Source organism: Myodes glareolus, chromosome 1 (assembly GCF_982192425.1).
Source record: "Myodes glareolus chromosome 1, mMyoGla1.1, whole genome shotgun sequence".
Taxonomy (NCBI): Eukaryota; Metazoa; Chordata; class Mammalia; order Rodentia; family Cricetidae; genus Myodes; species Myodes glareolus.
This window is the reverse complement of record NC_142026.1, coordinates 113,729,011-113,742,341: the sequence shown is the minus strand read 5'-3', so window position 1 is coordinate 113,742,341 and position 13,331 is coordinate 113,729,011. Positions and strand designations below refer to the sequence as shown.

The 13,331-nt window shown below is 37.6% G+C and overlaps 1 protein-coding gene across 7 annotated transcripts in view; it reads left to right on the top strand.

Moving 5' to 3' along the window:
- The window catches only part of Ahi1 (Abelson helper integration site 1), a 200,696-nt gene that overhangs the window by 30,071 nt on the left and 157,294 nt on the right, over nt 1-13,331 (top strand). For all 7 annotated transcript variants that reach the window (XR_015001719.2, XM_085689094.2, XM_085689079.2 and 4 more), the window contains exons 10-15: nt 229-352; nt 3,063-3,292; nt 4,106-4,212; nt 7,783-7,901; nt 9,976-10,106; nt 11,718-11,858. Coding sequence is in view for 6 of the 7 variants with exons in the window: in XM_085689094.2 (XP_085545220.2) it covers nt 229-352; nt 3,063-3,292; nt 4,106-4,212; nt 7,783-7,901; nt 9,976-10,106; nt 11,718-11,858 (852 nt within the window). In the remaining variant the exon portion in view is untranslated. The remainder of the gene's footprint in view (nt 1-228; nt 353-3,062; nt 3,293-4,105; nt 4,213-7,782; nt 7,902-9,975; nt 10,107-11,717; nt 11,859-13,331) is intronic.

Here is a 13,331-nt window from a genome sequence, read left to right as displayed (position 1 = left end):
CATATTAAAGAATATTGTCAAAATTTAGCATATAAAAATTTTATGTAAACTCTTGGGATCAAATTAAAATAGTTCTTGAGTTTTGAAGTTGTGTTAATATTGTAAATATTTTTTACTTTAATTTTGCAAATAATGTTTAACTTTTTCTAAATTATTAGAAGTTATAAATTTATATATTTGTTGAATTAAAGATATCCTAGACATTTAATTTCTAAATATTTTTATTAGTGTATGAAATTCCTTCTGGACGTTTCATGAGAGAATTGTGTGGCCACCTCAATATCATTTATGATCTTGACTGGTCAAAAGATGATCGCTATCTCGTTACTTCATCATCCGATGGCACTGCCAGGTTAGTATACGTTCCAGAAGTTCTTACTGTCTGTGTTGTTTGCCATTAAAGCAAGCTAAGAGACTCTAGAGAGACAGATACGCCTCTGACCATCATAGCTGTGCGTCATACATACCGTCTGATTAGACAGCAGTAAAACTGGTGCCAGTTGTCTTGACTCTCTTTTATTTACTTAATGTATATCATTTCTGATTTTCTTTAATCAGATGTTTTTAAATGATTTTGTGTAAACTGCTAACTAATATCTTGCAAGAAGTGTGTGGTATTTGTCCTATACTGTAACTGAGGATTCTGTCTTCATTGTAGGCTGGGTGTAGGGGCCTGAACCCGTAGTGCTCAGTAGGTAGGAATAGACCAGTAAATGACTCAGTTACGTACCGTAGAGCTTTATAGCTTGTTAAATATTTGCATTTTTGTGAAATCAGTCTAAACTTATTCCCTTTCAATTTAATATGGATCACAACACAACATTGTATTTATTGTATGATTCTTTAATTTTTTTTCACAGTCTTACTCGTAGCCCAGGCTGACCTCAAATGTGCAGTCTTTCTTCCTCAGCCTTCTATATGCAGGAATTACTGGAATGGCCATCACACCTGGCTTAATAAAATACATTTAGAGCTAATTTTTAAATGTTATGTACTTCTTTTAGCTCCTTGTTTAACCTTGAATATTCATGATCTAAAAGAAAAGGTTTTCAAGGTTCTTTCTCTGTGTAAATTAGACTAGGTAGACACGCATTCTCTTCCACCTGGGAAACTGCACTGCTATCTTGTGACCTGCACTAACTTCATTCTCATTTACTTTCCCTGCCTCCTGTTCTTACTTGACAAGCTGTGTGATTTTTAATGGTAGGCTCCTTCTGCTAACCTTAACTTCCCTTTCTATGTAAAATGACTGTTGGTCAGTATGTCACCATTGTTCAGTTTATATTTAAGTGAAAAATGATAATTAATGACAATTTAATTCCGTCTCTATCAGTCTGGGGCAATTATTACTCCATTAAATGTACTAAAGCTATTGACTGGCTTAGTCTTGACAGCCATTCTATCTAGAGGTGGGTAATAACAGTAGAGAAAAGGTCTCAGTTTGCTGAGCCATGACAAAGGCTTTTAAGGTGTAAGTCTCCTGAGCCTTCATCCCTGCTGAGTCATCTTTCAGCCTCTCAGTTCCTTCTTCTCATCCACCAGCAGCAGGTCCAGACGTTAGATGCATCAGTTTCATCATCTTTTATTTTCTGACTTCAATTTATGATAAAATTTTCACTGGATATATGTATGGTCTCCATAATGTCTATCAGTGGACCCAGTTTTATATCTGTGCAACTCTTGACTGTATGGGCATAGACTCCTTAATCAATTAAAATCCAACCCAGAGTGCTGGTGAAGTTCGTCAGGTGAAGACAACTAGTCTGTAAACCTGGGATATCTGGGATCCACACAGTGGAAGGAGACAACCAACACATGCAGATTGTCTGCTTACTCTACACATGTGTGCAGTGGCACATGAAAGCCCCCTCCCCCCCCCCCCCCGCCGTGCACACATTTTAAATCAACTAAGATTTCACCATGGGTATCCATATGTCACATATCGTTCATTATGTTTTTCTCTAAGTACCTTTAAAATGGGCATGAATTTGGACTCTATAGATCATAAAAAGATTTGTGAAAGTGCTGAGTGAAGAAAAAAGCATTATAACTAGGACTAAAATGAAGACGAGGCCTCTGAAACAGATAGGAGGATGTTAGTATTGAGGAAGTGATAGCCAGAAGGAAGTTAGGAGGGTTGGTCGTGCTCACAGTGGCAAGTTGTGGGTCCTCTGCCCTGCCTTCTCTCTGTTTTCCTGGGATCACTTTCACGTGTTCCCATTGCTTTTTCCCAGGTAACCATTTTTGACCTGCTAGTTCCTTGCCATATGGCTTTAGCTTATTTTCTCCTATACGTGCTTCTAGAAGAATCTGGTTTTTCTCAAGTCAGCAGCTTCTGACTTGAGAACAGAAAGACAGAAACACCTGTAATGGCTCTGCAGTAGGCTCGTGTGTACAGAGTTATACCCCATTTCACACATACTTGTTTAACTTTTTTTATATGTGCATTCTCTTTCCTGTCTAAAATGGTTTTTCTTGCATTTTCATCTACTCTTTAATAATTTGTATCTCCTTGTTCTTTACATAAAAACATGAACTAACAAGTTCAGTTTTTCCACAAAAAGCTTCATTTAAAACACACACACACACACAGAGTATTGAGTCATTTTGACAGTCTCACTGGTTGTGAGCCACTGTATGGGTTCTGGGAACCTAACGTGGGTCTTCTGGAAAGCCAACCAGAACTCTGAGCCATCTCTTCAGTCCTCTTCCCTACCTTTTAATGCATATTGTGTTAAATAATGTTTTACCAGCTATTGAGTGTATATTTACCCAGTGTCAAAACTGGTTTTTAAAAATAGATTATTTCCTAGTGAAAATAAGTTTTTAATTTTACAATATGGGTTACAGTTATAGATAAAATATATTTCATGAGAAATTGCATTTTAAAATGGTGGGATAATCTAATATGTGGTCATTATTATATTTTTATTATAAATATTAATTTATGTAAGTTTATCGTTTGGCATTTGCTTACCTAAGTTTTATTGACTGTATTCTTCTAAGGACAGTTAAAGAACATTTTGAATTTCATCAGTCTGTTACTTTCTATCCTTTTCCAGGGTTTGGAAGAATGAAATAAACAGTACAAGTACCTTCCGAGTCTTACCTCATCCTTCTTTCGTCTACACGGCGAAGTTCCATCCAGCTACACGAGATCTGGTGGTTACGGGATGCTATGACTCAATGATAAGGATATGGAAAATTGATATGAGACAAGATACTCCCGTATTAGTCCGCCAGCTTGATGTTCACAAGAGTTTTGTCAACTCCGTCTGTTTTGATGATGAAGGTATATCACAGAATATGCTCTAAGTCAGGATAGTTACTTAAAGAGAGAGATTATTTTATTTCACTAATAGGTGATACTTGAGAGAGCTTGCATTAATATTTGTAAGTGTTACTGAACTGATACTCAGATCAGCTTTAGAGATTCTAGTAAATTAAGGACTTTTTTGGTTTTGCTCAGAATTAAAAAAGAGCATTCTACTACATAGCAGTATTTACCAGTTGAATAAGCTATTTTGTAAAGTATTATATTCACCGTGCTAAATAACCATATTTGTTAGCAATGATGTGTAACATATTCCTGCATGACTGTAATGTTTTCTGAGTGCCACTCAATTTTTAAAGACTGGTATTAATACTTGTTTTTATGGTTTTATTAATTATCTGATCATTTTAAATTTAATGGTCACCGGGATTATGTTAGCAGTATATATTAGAACAGGTATTTTCCTTGGTAGATAAAATATTACATAGTCTAATAATGATAAATACAGATACATGTTGGGCAATTTAAATAATTTGGATATGAGTATATGGGTACTATACATGTAGATTACATTGCTTGTTTCTTTTTGAATTCAGATTCAGATAAATGACAGAGGGAAATGTTACCAAAAATGCTCTTTAAAGGTGAATTTTCTTGAAGATAATTGGGATTATAGTGTGAGCTTTCTTTTTCTTTTTAACTTTTTACTGAAAAACCTTTCATTGGCTATTCAATACTTTGCCTGTTGGTCTGAGATATGGCTCCCCCAGCTTTATACCGTTTTCTAGCTTCTGTGACATTCTTAAGTGAGTAATTTGCTGTTGTCAATAGGTCATCACATGTATTCAGGAGACTGCATCGGGGTGATTGTTGTTTGGGACACTTACGTGAAAGTGACAGATTTGCAGCACTCAGTGCGCCACTGGACAATAAATAAGGTACAGAACCCCATTTCATACCGCAAAGGAAACTGAGGAGAATCAAGCACAGGGCTCGAACTAGTCTGTCCCTTGAAAAATTGAGCTTCTCTCAGTCCAAAAGCCAATTATCATATCTTCCTGGCAGCTAAAGTCAATAGTCATTAATTAACTCTCACGTCTTTCTGATAGTTGATTGATCTCAACTCAGTGAAGGTTTTTTCTTTGTGCTACACTTTACTCTATGTTTAGGGCCTGGTACACTGTAGGCAGCGACTCTCCCGTTGAGTTCCAGCCTCGTCCCATTTGTCGTCTGTTGAGGTCCGAGCTGCAGCATGGCAGTCACTGAAGTTCACAGTGACACAGGCACACAAGCCTGGTACTTATAGCCTGTGTTTTCTCCTCAGTCCACGATAGTCACTAAGAACAGCGTCAGTGCTCTGTGTCTGAGCAATGTAATTATGGTAGGAAGCTGTCACTTAATTGTAATAACTGCTTCATTTGAAACTGGCTGATGATAGAAACTAATAAGGAAATGTGTTCCTGACTGAAGTAAATACGGAAGTGCATTCCTTTTTGGAAAAAGTTTTATGGTCTGTAAGCAATTTTGTTAGTTCTTTTTAATTAAAGATAAATGGATTGGTAAACTTGATCTTATGTTTTGTTATATATTATTATATTGTTATAGCTTCTACCTGTTGCATAATTTTCTTTATTTTTAATGAATTTTGACAATAGATACCAACATGTTTGAAAAAAGTTCTGTAAGTTTCACTTAAATCAAGTCTATCAGATCTATCGAGAGTATTCTGTCTTTAATTACTCTTATCTGATCTGTCAGATTAACAGGTGACACCCTAAGACTCATCATGTAGCTTGATTTCATACATTACATTTTTAAAAGAATTTTCTAATTACATGAACACTTACTGGATTGCTAAGTCTGTAATAAAGGCACCAATTTTCAATCATTTGAACCTATATCAACTTAACTATTGTGTTTCCTTGTCTTAACACAGTGTCTTAAACAGTGTTAACAGTATTTAAACACCTTAAAACAGGTGTCTTAAACCCAGACATCTGCTTGCCTTGAAAATCTACATGTTAGCATTATTTGAAACAGTCAGAACTAAACATAGGAAGTGAGCTGGTGTGTCCTTTTAGGAGTGAATGCACATGGTAAACTGGGGCGGGGGGGGGATTGATTTCATCCTTAGCTGCCTTCTGCCAGCAGTATGGGAAGTGCTGAGGTACTCACTCATCTGCCCCTAAAGATGAAATGGCCATGTGCAGACTCCTAGCTAGCCTTGCACAGGCTCCAAAACAAGGGTGTTTTGATTTGGCATGACTATGGTTCAGAACAGTTTGAATGACGGAAGTCACAGATACCCACTGTCTGCCATTGCTTTCTCAGATTTGTACCCGACACTGGTCCCTCAATGGTTTGGATTTTGCCCTTTTGCATCTCTTCTAGTTGCTCAGCTCTCCTTCAGTGCTTCTCCTTCTGTGATAGTTTAGCTTACTCAACTTCCTGTCTACAGTGTCGGTATTTTACTGTTTTCTGTGATGTTTAACAAGAGTTGATAGAACTGGATGGCAGCAGGGGTTCAGCCACTGATCTTTGGGCAGCAGCAGGATGCCTGCCTGGCACTGTTGGTGTAGTCCCCTCGCTGAAGAGGAGAACCTCTTGGTGAAAAATACAAGGCTCACGTGAGAAGAAGGCTGATTCAGAGTTCTGCCCCAGGTTGAGGGACTTTCCTTAGACTCTTTGGACTTTAACCAAAGTTATTTGGGGAGACAGCTCTGCTCAGCCTGGTACTAGCATCGCTGACACCTAGGTTATTTTGCGTTTGCAGTTTTTCTTTCCTGTGGCAATACCAAGAAAGATCTTTGGTAATCATTTTTGAAAATGTTTATTCTGTACATTAAAGGTTATAGTACGGTTATGAGAGTACACATAGTAAAACTGTTGCTAAAGTGAATCGAATTAACCTAAACCATTGTGTTGTGTTGCCCTTTTAATTGTTCTGTAACCAGAAGCTCATCTGTACATTTTTCACGATTCTGTACAATCTCATTGCATGTAGTCTTCATATTGCATACTACATGACCAGAGTTGTTCACTGTACAGTGTGTCCTGACCTAAGGCTTTCTGTTTCCTTCGTAACTTGGTTTCTTATGCATTTGTTTTTTTTTTTTTAGTTCCACATAAAATTGAGACTGCAGTATTGGCAATATTTTTTACATGGTATCTGACTTACTGTATCTTCCAGACTAATCCTTGTTGTGGCAAATGAAAATCTTTTCTGTTTTGTGAGGATGAATAATACTGGAGAGGAGAGAAAATAGATGGATGATGGATGGATGGATTGATGAATTTCCTTAATGATACTGAACATCTGTTCCTGTATTTTCAGCCATTTCTATGTCTTTTGTGGAGATATGTCTGTTTAATTCTTTTGCCCATTTTTTTTTATCCAAGTGACTTGTTTTTTCTGGTTATCAGTTTATGTGTGAAAGGGTCAATCTCTTATCGAGTAGATGGTTTACAAATTATTTTCCAAGTGTATACACTGCAGTCCTTTGTGCTATTGCTCATTCCACAGTACACCTGCCTTTAGTTTAATGGAGTCATGTTTACTTATATTTGTGTGGCCTACATTTTGGCATTGACCTTCCTCCAACATCTCCCTTCCAAAAAATATTGCCAAGGCTAATGCTCAGAAGCTTTCCCCTTTGTTGCTAACAGCTTTATAGTTTCTGGTCTTACCCATACATATTTTATTTACTATAAGTAATGTTTATTGTGAGGAAGGGTAGTTCTTATGTAAGTACTTTCCTCAACTAGTGGCCATGTCCTAGCTCTCGGGGGTTTTTCAGCTGCAAGCCCACCAGAAACCACTTCCTTGTTATCAGGAACTCTTGAGGGGTCCGTGCTCAAAGCCGCTGGAAGCATAGAAAAGCAAGTTGTTTACTCTAGCAGGCAAGGGGCCATAGAACATTCAGGGTCTGAGGGTCTGCAGCTCCCAACATATAAGGAAAGTCTGAATCTAACTAAGACTTCCAAGTCTTCCCAAGTATAGAAGTAGTTTTTACATGACATGAACAGAAAAGACGATGTGAGGAGGTGTCTGTGGAGCACTTGTGTTAGGACTGACTGACACTGAGAACCAACTGAGGATGTGAGTTCCAGACAGAACACAAAATAATTGAACATAGCACTATATAACAGATAATGCAGTTTATCATTTTTATTTTTAAATATAAATTAAAGTTGATAAAATCCTTGTTACTAATAACTTTAAAATATTCGGTGTAGTAGAATTGAATTTTTGGTTCATTTTTATTTTATTTTATTTTATTTGTTTTTGTTGAGAAATTCTCTTATATTGTAGCCCATGGTAACCAGAAACTTACTGTAGGCCTTAAACTCATGGAAGTCCTCCTGCTTCAGCCTTGCAAGTGCTGGCATTGTATGGATATGGTGCTATCTCAGCTGGAAATGGCATTTTAAAATTAATTCTGTCCTTTATAAACAAACACTTCCGTAGCAATAGTTTGACTTTCTTTTTCTTTTGGACACCATTTTAGGAAATCAAGGAGACTGAATTCCGGGGAGTTCCAATAAGTTATCTGGAGGTCCACCCCAGTGGAAAACGTTTATTAATCCACACCAAAGACAGCACACTGAGGATCATGGATCTGCGGATGTAAGTGTTTTCGTAGTAACAGGAGAAGTACTTCAGTTGGTTCCTTTATGTTTATAAAATGCAGCAATATTTTTGAGCCAGCAGTTTTGTGTACTGGGGGCATCATCTGTAGAGATTTTTTTGTTGCTTCTTCCAGCTAATGGATCAAAGTCAGAGCTGTTCCTAAGCGTGCTTTATAGCTAAGACAGCCCACATAGCAGAGTTACTTAGTGCTGTTTTAATCGCTCTGAGGCTAAAATGGAATCAGCTGTTTTTATGTTTGCAATGAAACGCAGGCACTCATACCATGAACATGGAGATACCTTTTGCTTCCGTGATACTACTGAGATTATAATACTGTGTGTTATAATACACAATAGATGGAGGCTGTGAGGGAGATGGCTTTTGGTTAATGCCTCTTTGTCTGCTTTACTTCAACAAAGGAAAAGGGTGGGAAATACCGTAATATAGAATACTAGTGGAGTATGGCAAAAACAGTATGGACTACTAGTGTGTCTTTTGTTGGTGTTAGAATTCCATGGGAAACAAAAGAGAAAGCTATCTCATGGGTTTCTTATTTTATTTAGAAATATGCATATCAGTCTATGTGAATTAATCCCACACATATCTTTTTAGTTCTATTAGCCTTTCAGTGTTTAAACATAATAGCCCAAGACCCTAGCATGGGTACTGTGGGAAACTAACAGCAAAATTACTACATCTGGAGCTTATAATCTAGTCATTACCTTTCACATTACAACAACAACACTTAGATTAAAGCTTGAGATCTGGAATCTGACTTTGAGGCCAGCTTGGTCTACAGAGCAAGTGCCAGGAGAGCCAGGGATACACAGAGAAACCCTATGTCAAATAAACAAAAAACTTGAGATCTGGTATTGGAATCTGAATATTCCTTTTTCTATACTTTACATCCATGGCATACCAAATAAATAAGTCACCTCTCAATATGTGTATCTTAATAAATATAAATGTAAGGTATAATTACTGTATATGTTAGAGCAACAATAAAGGTGAAAGCTGTAATTTAGCCTCTCTATTAAGGTTCTATTGAAAGACTAGCATTTGAGTTCAGTCCTGAAGGATGGATAACTTAGATACGATAGAGGTTTTCAGAAGGGCAGAGAATGAAACAAAGTGCAGACTGGGGATGTGCTCAAGGCAGATGGGTAGCCCAAGCAGAGGTTTCTTGACAAGGAATACTAACAGGGAAGTTTTTTAAAAATAGAAAGTAAGGTCAGGCGATGGTGGCACATGCCTTTAATCCAAAAACTCAGGAGGCAGAGGCAGGTGGATCTCTGAGTTCGAGGCCAGCCTGGGCTACAAGAGCTAGTTCCAGGATAGGCCCCAAAGCTGCAGAGAAACCCCATCTCAAAAAAGAAAAAACAATAGAATGTAGGACTGGATTAAGAGACTAAATTATTCCCTTTTAAAGCCCTATAATATCATACCTGGGTTCATAGGCAGGAAAAGAGTCAACTGCTACTTTTTCTTCCCCTTCCTCGTTTCTCAGGTGGGAGAAATAGTGTATCCTGTCCCTAAGGCTTTGTGGAGGAGTGGGAGAGTCAGTAAGTAGAGTGCTGACAAGAAGCACTGCAAGGACTCCAGAAGTGTCTCACTCAGTAACTCGAGGACTGGAAATTTAGATTGAAAATGTTAAAATATAAATACATATACATGCGGCAAGATTGTCATGGTTATGTTCATGGTAGGAGAAAGCAAAAACTACACTGAACGTTGTCAAACAGTGGAACATTTCTTAAGATACATCTAGACAATAACCTAAGTCCATTGACATATGCAGTCTGAGTTACCTGACACCCTGTGAGCGCTGAAACAATGTCAGCAGTTGCTCTAGGTGAGAACATCTAGGTAGTTTGTATTACATATATTTCTCTTTATTATGAGGACTCAGCAGAGGAGAGAAGAAATGGGTCACGGAACATGAAAACTACTCTTGTTTCTTGAGTTTTCATCACAGAATGCCTAAATTCAGTGTTTACAATGAACATTTCTCCTCCACTAGTCTTTAAACGGTTACGATGGGTTACATTTGCACGTGTTTGCTTGTTTATAGACTAGCAGCAAGGAAATTTGTCGGAGCCGCGAATTACCGGGAGAAGATCCATAGCACTTTGACCCCATGCGGGACTTTCCTCTTCTCTGGGAGTGAGGATGGAATAGTGTATGTTTGGAACCCAGAGACAGGTAACTGTTTATTGATCTTGAAAAAAATCTTTTAGGGAATGGGATAGAAAGTTTAAAGTATGTGAAAACTATGGTTTTTGATATTTTTAAGAAAAATCTGACTTCATGTTTTAAATCTGACTTTGTGTTTTAAAATTGGGTAGTATATTCGTTACTTTGCTCATCACGGTAACAAAACCCCTGAAAGAAGCATTGTCAGGAAGGAGTGATGTGCTTTTAGCTTGCAGCCCCAGGGATATAACGTCAGTGGTGAGGAAGGCATACTGGGCAGGAGCAGGAGTTTGCTGCTCACCTTGGTGAGCTGGAAGCAGAGAGTTTAGGGCTGAGGAAATAGTTCAGTAAATAAAAAAAGGTGTTTGCCATGTAAGTGTGAGGATATAGTTTGAATCCCCAGAAACCATGTAAAACCAGAATCAGTGACACCTATCTGTATCCCAGCATTCCTATGGCAAAAAGGAGGCAGAGGTGGAGAAAACACCAGAAACTCTTGGACCAGTTAGTCTGGCCTCTGAAAAGGCAAGTAAAGGATTCGGTCTAAAATAAGATATAAGGTGAGGACACCCCCCGCCACACACACATACAGAGGGAAAGGGAGAAAGAGAGAGGAAGGGAGGGAGAGAGAGGGAGGGGGACTGACTAGTGAACAGGACATAGGACTACTAGAAAACTTCTAGGTCCATCCTCAATGCCACCTCTTCCACCTCCTCTTCCTCCATCTCCTCCACCCCTCCTCTAGGTCCTCTTCCACCTAAAGGTTTCAGAACCTTCAAAAGCAGTACCAGCTGAAAGCCAAGTACTCAAATATTAGTACTTGAGCCCACAGGGAATGTTTTTTATCAATCCACAGCAGATAGCTTTCGATTAAATTCATTTGTATCTAAATACATATTAAATTTGTTCTTGATTGCTTTAATGTCCTTGTAAATTTAGAAATTCACATTATAAATCCAGATTTATTCTTTCTGTACCTATAAGATAGTGCAGATGCTTGAAAAGTATTTCATGAATACTGTAATTCAAAATACTGAACACTGTAAGCTGAATTGTAAGTGGGTAGATAGGTGGGTGAGCACTGATGAATGTTTCTGGTGCCTTTTGACTTCTGGCTGATTTCCTAGGTTTCAGTGACTTCTGTTTGTATCTTCTAGCTCTAGACATAAGACAGACCTTTCAAGTAGCTAACACCTCGGCCTCTAGGAGAAAAAGTAAAACAGAAAAATTGAGCCTTTGCCAATTCTTCCCTGTCTAGGGAATTTCTTCAACTACAGAGTTTTATGATCCCTCCCCAGTTTTGCCAAATTCTTTGTTACTTACAGTTTCCTCGCTTTTCTCAGGTCTCTCTCGGGCATACATACCTGTTCCCATCAGAACACTTCATGTGTATTTGGTTTCCCCAAAATTGAAAAGCTTGGATTAAAACACAGAAAAAAGCCAGTAAAATACAAAATAGAGATAATTATTCATCACAGTGGTGCTCAGCACCTACAAGTATATGAACTTTTTATGCAAATAATTTGAGCCTCGTTCTGTATTTTTATGTAAGATACAGAATAATCTTGGAATGAGAAATATGTGACATAGTACACGTTGCTTTATTTCTTTTCTCTTTAGGAGAACAAGTAGCAATGTATTCAGACCTGCCATTCAAGTCAACTATCCGAGACATATCCTACCATCCGTTTGAAAATATGGTTGCATTTTGTGCATTTGGGCAGAGTGAGCCAGTTCTTCTTTATGTTTATGATTTCCATGGTAAGTCTGCTGCTTATGCAGATGAAGTAATGGTTACTTTATAATGGACCAGATAGCATGAGCACTATAAAGTTTATTAGCGTCCTTTAAATTAACATAGTCTTTTTGACTATACTATATAAAAGAGCCAAAAAGATGGCATAGGTTATTACAAAGATTATTTGGATTTATGTTGTTTTTTAAATATTTATTTTCTGAAATTAGGATTTTGCTTTTCTAATTGTACAATATTTCTCAGAAATATTTTATAACCTTCATATATTAATTGTAAAAAAACAAAGTCTTTTTTATTCTCTTTGCTTTAATTTGACTATAATATAACATCATTCGGTATTTTGATAAACTAGAGTGATATATATATGTATATAGTAATTATATACATGTAAGTGTACAATTGTGTAGGTGATATTATTGTAAAGCTGTAAACATACTTTAATGAAATATGTTGAATTTTCTAAAGCTATGATACATGTGATTAGACAACTGAGCTGTTATAACCCTGAAGGTTTTGTTCGTGGTACAGATTATAGTATACATTTCCCAATAAATTATCTTAAAAATGAATACAGGAAATGAAGGTTTTTCTCTTATTGATCCTATAGAGAAGAAATGATTTCTGCATTCCCACTCAAGTTTAGGAACTGCTGAGGCTAGTGATAGAGCAGTCAGGCAACGGACACCATTTAGGTGTACTAGCAGCTGTTAGCAAAGTTGTGCTTCCTTGTTACACAGTTGGCCAAATGGGTTTCTCAGGTCACCCAGTGTCCAAAGCTTGACGTTTCATTCTAAGAAGTATCCTGAAACAGTCACCTGCTCCATTCTAGCTTTCCCATAGACAAAAGAATTGCCCCTAATTACTATATAATTGGAACTACTGTCCAGGAAAAGAGAGCACAGTTATTGCCTCAGAGTCTTAGGCGATTTCACAACCATCTTCATTCAGTTTATAATTTGTTTTTTAAACTTTTGAAATTTCACTGCAAAGATTAGTTAAGTTCCGCTCTGTTTTTGTCTTCAAGTAGCTTCCCTCTCTTCATTGCTAGAAGAGTCCCTTGGCTCAGAAAGAAGGAGGTGCTTTAGCTGGACAGTAGCACGGATCTCAGGGTCTGCTCATGTCTGTGACCTTAGCTACTGACTCCTACCATTCTGACCTTCCATTCTTTCATCTCTTGAAAGATACTTCTAGTAATAGCCGCCCCCGCCCCCAAAGAGAGCTCTAAGGACTCCAAGACAGTGGCTGTAATGGTGCACTCTAGTTGAAGAAACCAAAATTAATATTTGTGTTTATGCTCATCCACCAGTAGCCATGTAACTTTACAGGAATTTATGCTTTAACAGCCGGTAGCATCTCTCTGTGGAATGGAATTGGAAAAGACAGTCTTCCCTTTACTCTGTTAGTCAGCTTTTTCTATTATTAACCCACATGCCATCCCGGCCCATCTGTACTACAGCATTAAATACAGAAGGTTAAAA